Source organism: Myxocyprinus asiaticus, chromosome 37 (genome assembly GCF_019703515.2).
Source record: "Myxocyprinus asiaticus isolate MX2 ecotype Aquarium Trade chromosome 37, UBuf_Myxa_2, whole genome shotgun sequence".
NCBI lineage: Eukaryota > Metazoa > Chordata > Actinopteri > Cypriniformes > Catostomidae > Myxocyprinus > Myxocyprinus asiaticus.
The window spans coordinates 41,367,442-41,385,000 of record NC_059380.1 but is presented as its reverse complement, the minus strand read 5'-3'; the positions used below and the strand labels follow the sequence as shown (position 1 = coordinate 41,385,000).

At 36.7% G+C, this 17,559-nt stretch overlaps 2 protein-coding genes across 4 annotated transcripts in view; one reads left to right on the top strand and one right to left on the bottom strand.

Annotated features, from left to right (window-relative positions):
• trappc10 (trafficking protein particle complex subunit 10) overlaps positions 1-803 on the bottom strand; it is a 50,265-nt gene extending 49,462 nt beyond the window's left edge. For both annotated transcript variants that reach the window (XM_051676356.1, XM_051676357.1), the window contains exon 1: positions 632-803. In XM_051676356.1, coding sequence (XP_051532316.1) covers positions 632-692 — 61 coding nt within the window. In that variant the 5' untranslated portion in view covers positions 693-803. The remainder of the gene's footprint in view (positions 1-631) is intronic.
• Positions 804-4,487: 3,684 nt separating this feature from the next.
• Positions 4,488-16,916, top strand: LOC127428191 (serine/arginine-rich splicing factor 11-like). Of its 2 annotated transcripts, XM_051676365.1 has the most exons (12): positions 4,488-4,792; positions 9,746-9,879; positions 11,688-11,797; positions 11,894-11,971; positions 13,082-13,131; positions 13,239-13,372; positions 13,954-14,029; positions 15,371-15,484; positions 15,638-15,727; positions 15,950-16,042; positions 16,130-16,301; positions 16,495-16,916. In XM_051676365.1, the coding sequence occupies exons 1-12, from the start codon at positions 4,671-4,673 to the stop codon at positions 16,687-16,689; spliced, it is 1,368 nt and encodes a 455-aa protein (XP_051532325.1). In that variant the 5' UTR covers positions 4,488-4,670; the 3' UTR covers positions 16,690-16,916. The 2 variants fall into 2 exon arrangements, with proteins under 2 accessions (XP_051532325.1, XP_051532326.1); XM_051676366.1 differs by lacking the exons at positions 4,488-4,792; positions 9,746-9,879 and adding an exon at positions 11,047-11,466.
• The last annotated feature ends 643 nt before the right edge of the window (positions 16,917-17,559 follow it).

Here is a 17,559-nt window from a genome sequence, read left to right as displayed (position 1 = left end):
ACAGAAACACACACACACACACACTCAAGACAGAAACACACACACACACACAAGACAGAAACACACACACACACACAAGACAGAAACACACACACACACACAAGACAGAAACACACACACACACACACACACTCAGACAGAAACACACACACACAAGACAGAAACACACACACACAAGACAGAAACACACACACACAAGACAGAAACACACACACACAAGACAGAAACACACACACTCAGACAGAAACAAACACACTCAGACAGACAGAAACAAACACACACACTCAGACAGAAACAAACACACACACTCAGACAGAAACAAACACACACACACACACACACACACACACACTCAGACAGAAACACACACACACATTCAGACAGAAACACACACACACACATTCAGACAGAAACACACACACACACATTCAGACAGAAACACACACACACACACACACTCAGACAGAAACACACAACACACACAGACAGAAACACACACACACACACTCAGACAGAAACACACACACACATTGAGACAGAAACACACACACACACACACACACACACACACACACACACACACTCAGACAGAAACACACACACACATTGAGACAGAAACACACACACTCACAGGTCACTATGGGTTTGTTCTCCATCGTGTAGATTATGGGCTTCTCCTCATGGGCCTCCATGAGCTCCGTTCATCAGTATCGGTCTTTAATCGATCACACTGATAGACATTTAATAGCACTGCTAATGTATCGATGAAGATCCTTCACTTCCATTTCCTATCTGCTGACACTGTCTGACGACTTCCGCTTGCGTCACAGCCAAAGCGGAAGTCTATTAGCGCTTTATTTATTTATTTTAGAATAATTCAAACGGTAAAAACGGAAGTACATATACACATTTTAAAAACATTGTTATAAAACACATGTCAGGTGTATATGGGGAAATTATATAGAAGTGAAGCAACAAAAACGACATTTTAGAAAAACGGTGTACATAGTAAAGGTATTGCTTTCAGATGTTTACTTTTAAATATCGTTTCCAAATATGTTTTCATTTATATTTTACATTTTTCAAATACAGGTGGGGTTTTTTCAGTCTATTTAACTTTATGTATATAATAACAGGCCCTAATGGCAATGACATCACATATTAACACTAAATATTTTATTATAAATTGAAATACATTTTAACATTGCATTACATTCTTCGAAATTAACAACGTTCTTGGCTTCTTCTTTAAAAAAAAAAATAATTATAATAATTTTCAACTCTCTCCAGAAGGCTTTTACTTTAGGACACTCCCAAAATAAATGATTAATATTCTCAGGGGCATTTTTACAAAAAAGCAGTTATCTTTCATACTAACTTTAAAATGCTGTACCAAGTCTCTTAACCGGCTTTACTCGACGTATATGAGACCTCCTTCACTTTATTTGTAATGCAGTACTTGTGATGGGTCATCCATATTTTGCAGTTCCATTTAACTGTAACATCAAGGATACCCTTTGTGTGCAGAAGGGAACATAAAACAAAATATCATTACAACCATAACTTGAAAAATCCTTGCCGTGCAACGTAATGCAGGAAGTAAATTCTTCAACTGATTCTAATGAAAAATAATTCCCAATGTTCTAACAGCCTCAACATTTCCTTGGGAATTGCATGTAATGCCATTAAATACTGACTAGTTTCAACTGAGAAAATATAACTTTTAATAAATTCAGTATGAAACACCCTCATTTTTGATCAGTTGCTTATCCCGAATAATTCCCTTTTCAAAACAATTTTCATAAATAAAAAAAAAACAAATGTTTTTAACCCTTATATTGTTCTGAATGCTGTATATATGGGGAGAGAAATTATTATTGTACATAAGCATCCATTAAAATAATACCTGTTTGTAGATACTCACAAGTTTTATGAGTATTGTGTTAACATCAAGATCACATCTCAGTAAAAACTCTGTACCAACTAATTTTTGAATTATAAGGTTTGGTACTATATACCATAATTTTGCAGGCATTTTACATTAAATATAAAATTAGAAGTCTTGAAATCCAAAACACTCAGTCCTCCTTTTTAATATAATGTGGTTTGTTCTTCCAGATCAGTTTTAAAAGTTTGGAATCTGTGCTGTGTGTATTCATATATGATTGTACAAGAGCATTTATTTTGTTAATGCCAGGTGAAAAAAAAAAAAAAAAAAAAAAAGACCGTATTTTTGTTAAAGTTATTATAATCAAATTGGATCTAAATTTGTAATAGTAAAATAGTATATATATATATATATATATATATATATATATATATATATATATATATATATATATATACAGGTGCATCTCAATAAATTAGAATGTCGTGGAAAAGTTCATTTATTTCAGTAATTCAACTCAAATTGTGAAACTCGTGTATTAAATAAATTCAATGCACACAGACTGAAGTAGTTTAAGTCTTTGGTTCTTTTAATTGTGATGATTTTGGCTCACATTTAACAAAAACCCACCAATTCACTATCTCAAAAAATTAGAATATGGTGACATGCCAATCAGCTAATCAACTCAAAACACCTGCAAAGGTTTCCTGAGCCTTCAAAATGGTCTCTCAGTTTGGTTCACTAGGCTACACAATCATGGGGAAGACTGCTGATCTGACAGTTGTCCAGAAGACAATCATTGACACCCTTCACAAGGAGGGTAAGCCACAAACATTCATTGCCAAAGAAGCTGGCTGTTCACAGAGTGCTGTATCCAAGCATGTTAACAGAAAGTTGAGTGGAAGGAAAAAGTGTGGAAGAAAAAGATGCACAACCAACCGAGAGAACCGCAGCCTTATGAGGATTGCAAAATCGATTCAAGAATTTGGGTGAACTTCACAAGGAATGGACTGAGGCTGGGGTCAAGGCATCAAGAGCCACCACACACAGACGTGTCAAGGAATTTGGCTACAGTTGTCGTATTCCTCTTGTTAAGCCACTCCTGAACCACAGACAACGTCAGAGGCGTCTTACCTGGGCTAAGGAGAAGAAGAACTGGACTGCTGCCCAGTGGTCCAAAGTCCTCTTTTCAGATGAGAGCAAGTTTTGTATTTCATTTGGAAACCAAGGTCCTAGAGTCTGGAGGAAGGGTGGAGAAGCTCATAGCCCAAGTTGCTTGAAGTCCAGTGTTAAGTTTCCACAGTCTGTGATGATTTGGGGTGCAATGTCATCTGCTGGTGTTGGTCCATTGTGTTTTTTGAAAACCAAAGTCACTGCACCCGTTTACCAAGGAATTTTGGAGCACTTCATGCTTCCTTCTGCTGACCAGCTTTTTAAAGATGCTGATTTCATTTTCCAGCAGGATTTGGCACCTGCCCACACTGCCAAAAGCACCAAAAGTTGGTTAAATGACCATGGTGTTGGTGTGCTTGACTGGCCAGCAAACTCACCAGACCTGAATCCCATAGAGAATCTATGGGGTATTGTCAAGAGGAAAATGAGAAACAAGAGACCAAAAAAATGCAGATGAGCTGAAGGCCACTGTCAAAGAAACCTGGGCTTCCATACCACCTCAGCAGTGCCACAAACTGATCACCTCCATGCCACGCCGAATTGAGGCAGTAATTAAAGCAAAAGGAGCCCCTACCAAGTATTGAGTACATATACAGTAAATGAACATACTTTCCAGAAGGCCAAAAATTCACTAAAAATGTTTTTTTATTGGTCTTATGATGTATTCTAATTTTTTGAGATAGTGAATTGGTGGGTTTTTGTTAAATGTGAGCCAAAATCATCACAATTAAAAGAACCAAAGACTTAAACTACTTCAGTCTGTGTGCATTGAATTTATTTAATACACGAGTTTCACAATTTGAGTTGAATTACTGAAATAAATGAACTTTTCCACGACAATCTAATTTATTGAGATGCACCTGTATATACTTAACATGAATCTGTCATTAGTAATACAACATATTCATGGAATATAAGTAATTTATTGTAGATAACATTTCTCGAATAGTGTTATATCTCTGGTAATAATCACTTCTCTTTGATTTGGACTTTAATGTACAGTGTACTGATTTAAAATTATTTACTTCAAACAAGAAAGTGATCAAAACATCTTTATTGAAAAGAATGAATGACATTGGAAAGATAACTTTTTAAGAGTGTGTTATCTGGAGGTGTTTAATTATGTATCTTTGTTGTTTTAGAATTTTAAAATATATTGCTTGTTTTTATTGTTTTATATTGTAACTTTATTTATGTGCCTTATTTTATTCATTTATTCTCTTGTTAATTCATCCCCTGCACCGTTTCTAAATTCAAAATAAAAGCGTTTTTTTTTCTATTATTGTACGAGTTCAGTGTGTGTGTGTGTGTGTGTGTGCGGGCGTGTATTTTGAAGAATCAACCCGTCATTACGGGTCCCTTTTTGTGTCCTGACTTTTATTTTGAAATCCGCTTTACATGTAGCCATTTTCTTTTGAGTGCGCGCTTCACACGCCAGCACGAGCGCCATTACAGATCCCGCCATGCGCGCGTGACACAGCAGGCCGCGAGACGACTGATCGAATTCATCGAGAATAAATCGAGTAAAAGCGTGTTTTAACACACGGATCGATTGGGCGTATTTAAATGCCTTTCGATTGACGTGCGTCGCCATCAGATCTGAGCCACAATGACGTCCAGCACGAATGTGATTCAGGTGACGAATGTGTCGCCCAGCAGCACGGCGGAGCAGATGAGAACGCTGTTCGGATTCATCGGAAACATCGACGAACTCAAACTCTTCCCTCCAGAGTGAGTATAAAATTAACAAGACATAAATATATACACAAACTAGCCTTTTATTTAAGCGACGAATTTAAATGTTGCCGAGAAATATTTCCTCGTGCGTGCAAAATGCAGACGCACACAATGCACTGGTACACACTCCTAGAGGAACTATTATAAAACACTATATATACATACTTCCATAGAGGAACTATTCTCATCTGATGGTCTATTATAAAACACTATATATACACACACACACACACATCCATAGAGGAACTATTATAAAACACTATATATACATACATCCATAGAGGAACTATTCTCATCTGATGGTCTATTATAAAACACTGTATACACACACACACACACACACACACACACAACACATCCATAGAGGAACTATTATAAAACACTATATATACATACAACCATAGAGGAACTATTATAAAACACTATGTATACATACATCCATAGAGGAACTATTCTCATCTGATGGTCTATTATAAAACACTATATATACACACACAACACATCCATAGAGGAACTATTATAAAACACTATATATACATACATCCATAGAGGAACTATTCTCATCTGATGGTCTATTATAAAACACTATATATACACACACAACACATCCATAGAGGAACTATTATAAAACACTATATATACATACATCCATAGAGGAACTATTCTCATCTGATGGTCTATTATAAAACACTGTATATACACACACACACACACACACACACACACAACACATCCATAGAGGAACTATTATAAAACACTATATATACATACAACCATAGAGGAACTATTCTCATCTGATGGTCTATTATAAAACACTATATATACACACAACACATCCATAGAGGAACTATTATAAAACTATATATATATATATATACATGTAACACAGCCATAGAGGAACTATTATAAAACAATATATATACATATAACAGATTCATAGAGGAACTATTATAGAACACTATAGATACATATAACAGATTCATAGAGGAACTATTGAATGTCTATTATAAAACACTATATATAACACATCCATAGAGGAACTATTATAAAACACTATATATACACATACAACACATCCATAGAGGAACTATTATAAAACACTATATATACACACAACACATCCATAGAGGAACTGTTATAAAACACTATATATACATGCAGCACATCCATAGAGGAACTATTCTCACCTGAAGGTCTATTATAAAACACTGTATATACACATACAACACATCCATAGAGGAACTATTCTTACCTGAAGGTCTATTATAAAACACTGTATATACACATACAACACATCCATAGAGGAACTATTATAAAACACTATATATACACACACACAACACATCCATAGAGGAACTATTATAAAACACTATATATACATGCAACACATCCATAGGGGAACTATTATAAAACACTATATATACGCACACAACACATCCATAGAGGAACTATTATAAAACACTATATATACACACACACAACACATCCATAGAGGAACTATTATAAAACACTATATATACACACACAACACATCCATAGAGGAACTATTATAAAACACTATATATACACACACACACAACACATCTATAGAGGAACTGTTATAAAACACTATATATACACATACAACACATCCATAGAGGAACTATTATAAAACACTATATATACACACAACACATCTATAGAGGAACTGTTATAAAACACTATATATACGCACACAACACATCCATAGAGGAACTATTATAAAACACTATATATACACACACAACACATCCATAGAGAAACTATTATAAAACACTATATATACACACACAACACATCCATAGAGGAACTATTATAAAACACTATATATACACATAGAACACATCCATAGAGGAACTATTATAAAACACTATATATACACATACAACACATACATAGGGGAACTATTATAAAACACTACATATACACACAACACATCCATAGAGGAACTATTATAAAACACTATATATACATGCAGCACATCCATAGGGGAACTATTATAAAACACTATATATACACACACAACACATCCATAGAGGAACTATTATAAAACACTATATATACATGCAGCACATCCATAGGGGAACTATTATAAAACACTATATATACACACAACACATCTATAGAGGAACTGTTATAAAACACTATATATACGCACACAACACATCCATAGAGGAACTATTATAAAACACTATATATACACACACAACACATCCATAGAGAAACTATTATAAAACACTATATATACACACACAACACATCCATAGAGGAACTATTATAAAACACTATATATACACATACAACACATCCATAGAGGAACTATTATAAAACACTATATATACACATACAACACATACATAGGGGAACTATTATAAAACACTACATATACACACAACACATCCATAGAGGAACTATTATAAAACACTATATATACATGCAGCACATCCATAGGGGAACTATTATAAAACACTATATATACACACACAACACATCCATACAGGAACTATTATAAAACACTATATACACATACAACACATCCATAGAGGAACTATTATAAAACACTACATATACACACAACACATCCATAGAGGAACTATTATAAAACACTACATATACACACACAACACATCCATAGAGGAACTATTATAAAACACTATATATACACACACAACACATCCATAGAGGAACTATAATAAAACACTATATATACACACACAACACATCCATAGAGGAACTATTATAAAACACTATATATACACACACACACAACACATCCATAGAGGAACTATTATAAAACACTACATATACAACACATCCATAGAGGAACTATTATAAAACACTATATATTCACACACACACACAACACATCCATAGAGGAACTATTATAAAACACTATACATACAACACATCCATAGAGGAACTATTATAAAACACTATACATACAACACATCCATAGAGGAACTCAAACTATTCCTACCAAATGGACTACCGGAATAAAACACAACAGGCAGACTGAGTAAATAAAATACCAGCGCTCATCTGTTCTTCGGGTTAGTTTGGCCTGTTTAACAGGTTATCAGCATGTTTATATGTAACATATGCCAAATATTTAAATAACAGGGTTCCCACAGTCATCTGGAAATATCAGGTAATTTAAAAAAATATATATTTTCAAAACCTGGATAAGTCACGGAAATTGATCAAACCTTTAAAGTCATGGAAATCTAGTTTTCCTCCACAAAAAAAAAAAAAAAAGTCATCAGCTAGCTAGATAATACTCTGATGTAGAGTAAAACCGATTTGTGTGCGACTCGTTCTCTTGAGTCTGCTGTTGTCAAATAATCAGTCTGATTCTGAACGATTCACTGGGGAATCGGTCTGAATTAAAATAAAAAAATAAAATAAATTAATAATAACAATAATAATCCAGAAACACAAATGTGTGTAAAGTCGTGGAATTTCATTTGTCAATAAGGGTGGGAACTCTGAAATACAGAATTTAATTTATCACCATCTTTTCCCGCATGTTAGCTGCAGTACTTAATTTAAGACATTTTTTGCAGATTAAAGACATGACGCAGAAGTAGAATTTTTAAGCTTCTATTTAGGGCTGTCTATATATATATACATTTTTTAATTTTTTTTTTTGAGAATTACATGAGGTGCTGATTAATTTAATTACAATTAATCGTGTATATCAATATTTGCTGAGAGGCCTACAAATAAAATAAAAAAATGTATACTAATAATACGTAGCTATTTAATTATAATGTTGCAGTTCAGAGTAAAATATATTGCATTATTGTGGCAGAGGTGTAAAGCATTGATTAGAAAGTAAAAAAGTGGCTTTAGAGGTCAACATATTGTTTGTTTTATTTCCATATCATTGAACAAATTGTACAATCCCCAGCAAATCTATTTTGCAATTGAGTTCATTAATCTGTCCTGCGATTTTACGTTCCGTCTGCACTATTTTTAATTGTCGGTCGGTCTGTGTGCATATGCATCAGACGAATGCTTTTAAAAGCGTATCAATGGTATTCAGTGTCTTTAACGTATCGTTTTTTAGGGGCGCTTGTTAAAAGCTTGTAAATTGCGTCTAGATCCCTGCTTTCCATTGTGCTTCATCCAGCTGACCGCATCCTTTGTGAGCGATTCTTTCTGTGGCTGCGTGGCTCGTGAGGTTTGTTTGAGGCGCGCTGGCTGCCCCCTGCTGCTGCTGCGGCTCACAAAAACATGGTTACTTAGAGCTTGAATTTCTCCGATGGTATGAAAATACTTTAATACGTACATTTTTCATGTACGAAATTATGTACGGATCAGGGGGCATGATGATGCGTTCATTTTTTTTAACCTGTTATTTTTATATATAATCACACTAAATTGACAGCCCTGCATATTTTACAGTGCAATACTGTTTTGTTTTATTGCGTAAATGCCCGACAACTGAGGTACGCACTTATATCTGCATGGTTGGCTCAACTTAGACGCTAAAGTTTAGCAGCTAAATTACACAATTTGATGTCTTTTTGCAGGTTGTTTTTAGGCATAGTGATACAAGTGGAATAATTTTAATTGTTGGATAATCTCCTGATTTTCTCTATTTGAAGATCTCAGTTCTCCAGTAGGCAATATTTTAGGTGGGGTTTTTTTCAGTAGCTAACTTCTGTTCTGTGCTTTTGTTGTTTTTCACTCATCGAAAAACATCTGGCTTCTCATCATATCTGCAGTACAGGTAGGACGCTGGTGGAATCTGCTCTGATGCGCCATTGATGCGTTTCAGAGTTAAAGACTGAGCTGCATTATGAACCTTTGTGATTTATAGAAGAACATTAAATTGATTTGCTAAAATCCAGCTAAACATTTCTAAGCAAGAGGTGTGTGTTCATTGTGTGTACAACTTGCAAAAGCATCTATATTTTCTTTCAGTGATTCTCCCTTGCCTGTGACTTCACGTGTCTGTTTTGTAAAGTTCCACGAGCCGGAATCAGTCGGCGTTTCGCAGCACCTGACGAACACTGTCTTCGTGGACAGAGCCCTGATCGTCGTCCCTTTCGCTGAAGGTTTGTGCCCATTTTGTGATGTTTAATTGACGACTCCTTCACTGTCTAGGGGATGAGATTAGCGCAATGGCCGTCACTCTACCCTGAACGTAGCTATACAGTTATGGCATTGCATTTCAACACGTGCAGAGGTATATTACAGAAACATGCTATATGAATGAGTGATTGGCTGCAATAAAATCTGTGGTTGGGATTAAAATCCCTGAATGGCAGGTACTCATGTTTAACTCATTGCCTTTCCAGTTTAGTTTCATTTTTTGTTAAACTTTTCTCTGTCATTTGTGTGTGTGATTTTTATAGTGAACAAGGCAATTGCAGAGCCGGCAGATGTCCGAGCGTGAGCCTCTGCTGCCCTGTAGAAAAATAAAAGCGGCCGGGCCACGTGTTTTCCTGCTGTAAACTATAATCCTCTCTCTTGTGCTCAATGTTTCAAACTGAATTTATTTAACTGAGGTCAAAGGCTAAGATCGATTAGCATATGATGAATGCAAACACAAATATTGAGACCCAAAACCCACATTTCTGATTCAGTTGCATGCTAATTACAGACATTAGGAAATCTACGGTAAGGTTCATTTCAGTTGAGGGAATTACTGCATGAGTGTGTTTGCAATTTGGTATATGCACATTTCTATGCGTTTTATACGCACCTGAAAGCACTTGAGCGTGTAAGTGCGTAATGCTAGCTAAACTCAGGGACTTCCTGTGTGTGTTATTGTGATATTTGTCCAAGTTCCCTTGAATTATTTATTTTTTATTTTTTGTAAAAAAAAAAAAAAAAAAAAGTCTGATGGTCTAGAATGTTCTTTTGTTCCTCTCCACATGACTGAAAAAGGGCCTAAGAAGCTTTTTAACGGTCGTTTTCTGTTTTTTGTTGTTGTGTTTTCCAGTTCTTTTCCCTGGTTCTGCAAGTCCTGTTAACCAGGCCCAGCAGACAATGCCAACCAACAGTTTTGTCTTCTGCAGCTTGTCCTGTTTCTCTCTTTATCTCTCTCTCTCTCTCTCTCTCTCTCTCTCTCTCTCTTGTGTTTGTGTGTCAAAGATGACTGTGTTGTTTGGAGTGAATTATATTAATTTCAGAGAAGCACACCCAATGGACTCCATGCACCTTACAAAAACGCTCATTTTTCATTTAACTCGAGATACTTTCTTCAGCATTTAATTCAATTTAGTTGAGTTTAAAATGGGCTTTTGCTGGATGGGGACATTTATTCTCTCCTGTTGTCACGGTTTAAGTGAGTTTGTGCGCATTTCTCTACCCCAGCCCCAGTTTTAGACCAGTTTAAATCTGTCTCCTAAGGCAGTTGTAGCTTTGAAAGTACCAGCAAAAGCTCTTCTAATACATGTTTTTGTACATTAGTTCTGGTAAGTGAAACCATCAGTGGATGAATAAACTGTCATTTGATGCTGACACCCAAATCATAAACTCTGTTTTGTCTATCTTGATGTCTCTGTGTGCTTTATAGCGAAGCAGCCGACCTGAATCGCTTGTTCATTATACAACTTATGAAACTTGAGAGCACATCCCAGTGGAGATCCGGCTGTGCTTGCTTACATTTGGTTCATGACTTAAAAAATCGAGTTCAGGTGATAACATCTTGGCAGTGTGTCTAGTGTCATTTCTTTTTCTTGTAGTATTATGCACTTGATGCTTTTTTTTTTAGTAAGGGACCTCATGTGTTAGCTTCCTCTGAAAAGCGAAAAGTGCAAATGTAGACTTGGAAAAAGAAAGTTTCACTTTGTGGGTCTGTCTGTGTGTGGAGTGTTTGCTCGTGGCCTCGTTTAACTTTGTGCTTTCCATCCTGCAGGAGTGATTCCTGATGAGTCGAAAGCTCTGTCACTGCTTGCCCCAGCCAATGCCGTTGCAGGATTGCTACCAGGGGGAGGGCTTCTGCCCACGCCAAACCCGGTCCCATCTGTGAGTGTCAATCAGTGTAACCGGAGACATGGCAAAATCTGAGTGCCCTCGATGGAGCATGGTGATATATTTTGGTTCTGTTTTGTCTGTCGTCAGATTGGTGGAGTTGGTCTTGGTGGTCTTGGAGGGCCTAACTTGGATCCCATGGCAGCTCTGGCCATGGCAGCACCAAATGTAAATCCTCAGGTTTCACACCTGTGTTCCTTCAATGATTGCTCTGTTCCAGACTCTAATGGCTGCCTCAGCCTTGCTATTTACCACATGTGTTTGAAACACTCTACACGAGTATAGCTCCTCAATGCAACAGTGCCCGCCCACTTTTTTTTTTTTTTTAGCTGTCTTTGTTCCGGAAGTATTTTTCCGATTCATTTTTTTTCCGTAGTGATTTAATTAAATCCTTCATAAAACAGTTGTGCGCCTTTAACCAAACCAATCAGCTCTGAGGTGAATCGCAACATTACAAACTTTGATTTAAAGCAAAAAAGTATTTGCAGATCAGAAAAAGACAGATACAAGACGGTGTACTAAATGTCTTTAATGAGGGAATGAACTACAATCCCATGAAGCATTGCAAATGATGTAATAGAATTAAATACAATTGATTTCAGGTTGTTGAATAGAAATGTTTTGCAAAATGTACAGATATATGCAAATATATCAGTAGATTGAGAGTGTAGGGACAGCGACTTGATTGCTTCATTCATAGTGCATCATGGGAGTGGGCGGAGCTCTTATGGTGCACTTTGGTGGCCACAATTCTCTGATTGGTGGATTTCTCTTCAGGATTATGGGTAGTGTAGTTCTTTGCAAAGAATTCTGCTATTAAACATGATTTATTAAAATAAGTTTGAAATAATGTAGACTGGTGTCTTCAACAGAAGCATATATCATCGATTAACAACCTCAGAGCTCACGGTAGATCTGTCTTTAAAGATTTACAAGTAATCGTTAAAAATCAATTCACTTATGGAGGAAATTAATGGATTTTTTACATCTAGAAGAGACTCTTGCACTCAGATTCTGATGTTAGCTTTTTTGTTAAACGAGCAGCACAATATTCTAAACCCAAATCAAACGTTGTACACCTATATTGGGTAAAAATTCTCAATTTTTAAAAACAGATGGATCTTTTCAGTGTTGAATAAGATGCCAGATGTGTGCTTATGGTGCCTAAAAATGCTGTCTAGGTAGGCAGCTTGCTAGTGTTTGGAACAGATCGCATCTCTGATGGCCTGGAGAATTGTGCACCAGACTGGTTTCACTGATTGATGTTTTTCTCCTTAGTCTTTGTCAGCTGAGCAACTTATGAAGATAATGGCATCCATGGACCCCAAGTAAGTTCATCAATATCACCAAAAATCTTTGTTCTTGATTTAATTGAGGATCCAGCATGTTCTCTGAAGGCTGATGTCTTTCATTTAATGACTTGCTGTTATTGTAGGTTGAATCCTCTCACCGCTGGGCTAAACTTGACTCCTGGATTGAAGGCTGACGCATCAAATAAAGAGATCGAGGAGGCCATGAAGAGGGTGAGAGAGGCGCAGTCTCTGATCTCGGCTGCCATCGAGCCTGGAAGTGAGTGATACACCACACTCAGAGATAGGAATGCACTGATAGCACTTTTTCTCTTCCGATATCTGAAATATCAGTATTGGCCGATACCAGTGTTGTTGTTTTGTTTTTTTGCATTATCAGTTTAGAATATCTTTACCTCATTATGTGATACTAATTGGTGGTACTCCTAAAATATCAAGAAACACAAACTTCAATAAAAATGTATAGCCTATTAAGAAAAACTTGAACTAGTGTACTAGATAATGTAGCAGCAAAATTAACAGTATTCCAGTGTAAGTGTTCAGTAGAAAAGAAGCCAGTTTTCTGGAAATTTTCAAATTGTATCTGGACTTAAGGATTCAGATCTCTTTTTTTTGTTCAGTTTAGTTGTAAGATATCGGTCCAATTACAGTAACGAACATGACTAACACATAGTATCGGATTTGGATCGGACTCATCAGACCGATAGCTGATACCGATCCAGGTATCAGATCGGTGCATTCCTACTCTTTGATATTTGAGCGTTTCTGTCAGTGAACTGCCCTCTATTGCTGTTCAGAGTTAAATGATAGAGCGTTGCACTAAGGAGCGTGTTTCCTCAGGTAAGAAGGATGATAAACGGAAGCGCTCCAGATCCAGATCCAGACGCAGGAGGTCCCGTTCCCGTTCAAGACACAGGTTTGTGGGGACATGGGACATTCAGATCTTGAAAGCCTGGCAATATTGTGTTTTCCAGGTCTCAGAATTGAACAATGTTTTTTTTTACTGCGCTCAACTCAAATATTTCATTGGCTAGATATCACTCTTATTGGGAAAAACCTGTTCACAAGTCATTGTGTTTAATTCATGAGCAAAATCATTGTTTTGAGTTATTTTCAATGAATCAGTCTAAATGATTGATTAGCAAAGCTGTCTGAATTAAATAAATTTTTTATGGAGCGTTTGACTACTAATAAAAATAGATGTTGTCCGATAGTGGATTTTGCAGAAATCAATAACTAATGTGGTGGAAAGACAGATAATCGATTAATCGGCCAATAGTTTTTAAAATCGATTTATAGAATGTTAAACATTTTTCTTAGTCTTTCCTTAATATGACCGACACAAGACGGGGTTCCCGTGGATCCTTAATGTCTTAAATGATACAACAAGAGGTCATAAATTTGGGGGAGGAAAGACAGGAGTAGTGATACGACCTAATGTGATTATCAGACTTCAAAAGAATATGATTTAAATAAATGCATGCGCTGTGTACTTAAGTGAAAACGCAGCACTGTTGTATTTTCTCTAAGCACGCGGGGGCTTGTGAGTGTTTCCAGCTGTTACAGAGCAGTTCACAATCATTAGGACATATCAGAAATATATGACACTCCATCACTAATGATCAACTGTTGATGAAATATGACAATGTTTATATGTTATAGATTATTTCCCTTATCTGTCTGAATGAGCAGCTGGAAGCAGTGAAGCGCAAACATTTCAAAATAAAAGTCCCTGGTGTTTTTCAGCTTTTAAAGTGAAAAGTTCTGCACGATGAATCAAATCTAGTTTTCCCCCGGTTATTGGTATTTTGGTTGCACCATAAACTGCATCTGGAATTTAATTCAGTTTGGACTCTTGTATCCTCTGTCTGGCCCTCCCCATCACAGGAAGGAAAGACCAAGAACATTAATATAGGCTACAAGTTTTAAAAACTATTGGCAGATTAATTGCCTTTCAGCACATTATCGAATCAGCACAAACCAATATCAGTCGACCTCTAATTTGTATTTATTTATATAATGGTACATAATCAATTTTAATGTGATATATATATGTGTAAAACATCTTAGGTTAAATTAGAGAACAACTATCGGTATCGACTAATCGGTAAAATCGATATCAAAATAACTGGAAAATTCATTGGTCAAAAAGTGTGTAAAAGTAGTATTTGAGCTTAAATCCATATATATATATATATATATATATATATATATATATTATCAGTCATGGTCTGATTTGAATCTGATACGACTGCAGGCGTTCTAAGAGTCATTCCAGACGGAGATCTCGCTCCAGGAGCCGTAGGAGGTCAAAGAGCCCCAGGAGGAGGAGGTCTCATTCCAGGGATCGCAGCAGACGTTCCCGGTCCAGGTGAGTTTTGAGTCATCATACCAGGCGCCAGTAAAAAATGTGCTTTGAGTAAATAAAACGTTGTCCAGTAATATGGATTTGACTCTTGGGTAATTTTGGAGCAGCAGTGGTTCACTTCCTCATACAGATCTTTGTGTCTCGTCTCTGATGTAGGGATCGAAGGAAGGATGACAAGATCAGGAAACGTTCAAAAACGCCACCGAAGAGCTACAGCAGCGCCAGACGGTCACGCAGTACCAGCCGGTAAGCTTTTGTGAGTCTTGTGTAAAATGACATCTGAACGTAAGCAATTTATTGTTTCTCTTAAAAGTTAAAGACCATATGCAAAATGCTAGTGAAGAATTTCTTTTGGGACTTTGAGCATTACACCTCCAAAATAATGGAATGTTGTCTGGAATTCAGCAACGTATTGCAGTTTTAAGCAGATAAAAGCTCATTCTGACCAGCAAATGTTTCTTCCTCCAGTAAACGGCACAGGAGAAGTCGCAGCATGTCTCGTTCTCCAAAGAAATCCCGATCTCCCAAGAGAAAACTGTCCCGCTCGCCATCTCCCCGCAGGTACTGCACACTTGCCTCAGATTTATGCGATAATGTCTTGCTCTTCAGGCCAGCTATAACCTAAAAACCATGTTCTGTCTCTCTCAGACATAAAAAAGAGAAAAAGAAGGATAAAGATCGTGAGAGAGACCGTGACAGAGACAGGAAAGATGATCGGGACAGAAATCGAGACAAAAGAGAACGTTCCACCAGCAAGAAGATCAAAGACAAAGATAAGGAGCGAGACAGGAAGTCAGACAGTGAGAAGGGAAATCTGAAGGTATGACACTTCATTTGTTTTCTCTAGAATGAGACCGACTTCCCCCCCCTTACCTTGAAAAAATCAGCAGTATTGAAATCTGAGGTCAAGTTCCAGGAACAACTTGCAGCATGATGTTTTATTTAGCTGAAAGTTCTCATTGGATGTTTCTGTGTAGTCAGCTTTTAAATTGTACGTTGTTTCTATGCTGAAGGTGACCAGGGATTACGATGAGGAAGAGCAGGGTTACGACAGTGAGCACGAGGAAGAGCGAGAGAGGAACTCTGACACCGCCTCGTCACCGCAGGCCAAAGAGCCTCAAGCAGACAGCGCAGATGATGCGGGACGCGGAGAGTCGGACGGCAACAGCGAAGACCAGCGAGACGAAGACATGGACATGAGCGACTGAAAACAGCCCAATCCCACTGATCAGTGTTTCTCTCATTGTTAAATAGAGTTTGGATCGAGGAAAGCTTCTCCTACATTAGTCTGACAACTCTTTCCTCTCTGAACAGATTCATTCCTTTTTGTTCGTTTTTTAAACTCTGCATCCTCAGAATCTGCTGTATTTAGCTACTGGTACATGCTTGTCTTAAATGTGTACTCCCAAGATTTTAGAGCCGTTTTCTTTCGATACGGCTACTGTGGAAAGGTGTTATACTGTATATTTAATGTACACAGTCAATTTTTGACTTAACCCTGAAAAATACAACCATTTCGGATGTCAGTTTCTATTTAAAGCAATTACCCTCTAATTAAACGTGCTTGGATAACAGGCAGTTTTTCTTTAAGAAATTGCATTTTGTTTCTTTTTATATTTAGCCTGAGTTAGTTGGAATACGTTTGTCTTTTTAAAGTTGCATATTGGAAATGCACGTAAACTGGATTACTCTTCTCGCAGGTCATGACAGTTAATGTAATCAGAAAGTTCAGGTTTATCTGCTGCATTGTTTTTCTGTAGTGAACACACCCATCATCATAGACTGTAGTTTGCTAAGAAAATGATTTATCTGTACTGTTTGCAGTTACAAATTGAAAATAAAACTTGGGGGGGAAAAAAAATATTGGCTCCTTTTTGTGCTTTCACCATTAAACGTCATATTTATATAAACTAATCGGACAAAATTCGGTTGTAATCCAAAATGTCACTGAATGTGATGCTTATGTATATCTTTTTGTCAAGAAACAAAGGGTAACCAGTTCCCTTATGATTCAGTTCACTCGTCATTGCATCATGCTGACACATAGGAAAATCCTTTTCTGACGACCTAGTTGAAAC

Excerpts from the sequence above, each read along its gene's own strand:
- LOC127428191 (XM_051676365.1), top strand. The coding sequence starts at position 4,671 with ATGACGTCCAGCACGAATGTGATTCAGGTGACGAATGTGTCGCCCAGC. Across the intron at positions 14,030-15,370 it reads CGTTCCCGTTCAAGACACAG|GCGTTCTAAGAGTCATTCCA; the intron begins GTTTGTGGGGAC and ends ATACGACTGCAG. Across the intron at positions 16,043-16,129 it reads CGCTCGCCATCTCCCCGCAG|ACATAAAAAAGAGAAAAAGA; the intron begins GTACTGCACACT and ends TGTCTCTCTCAG.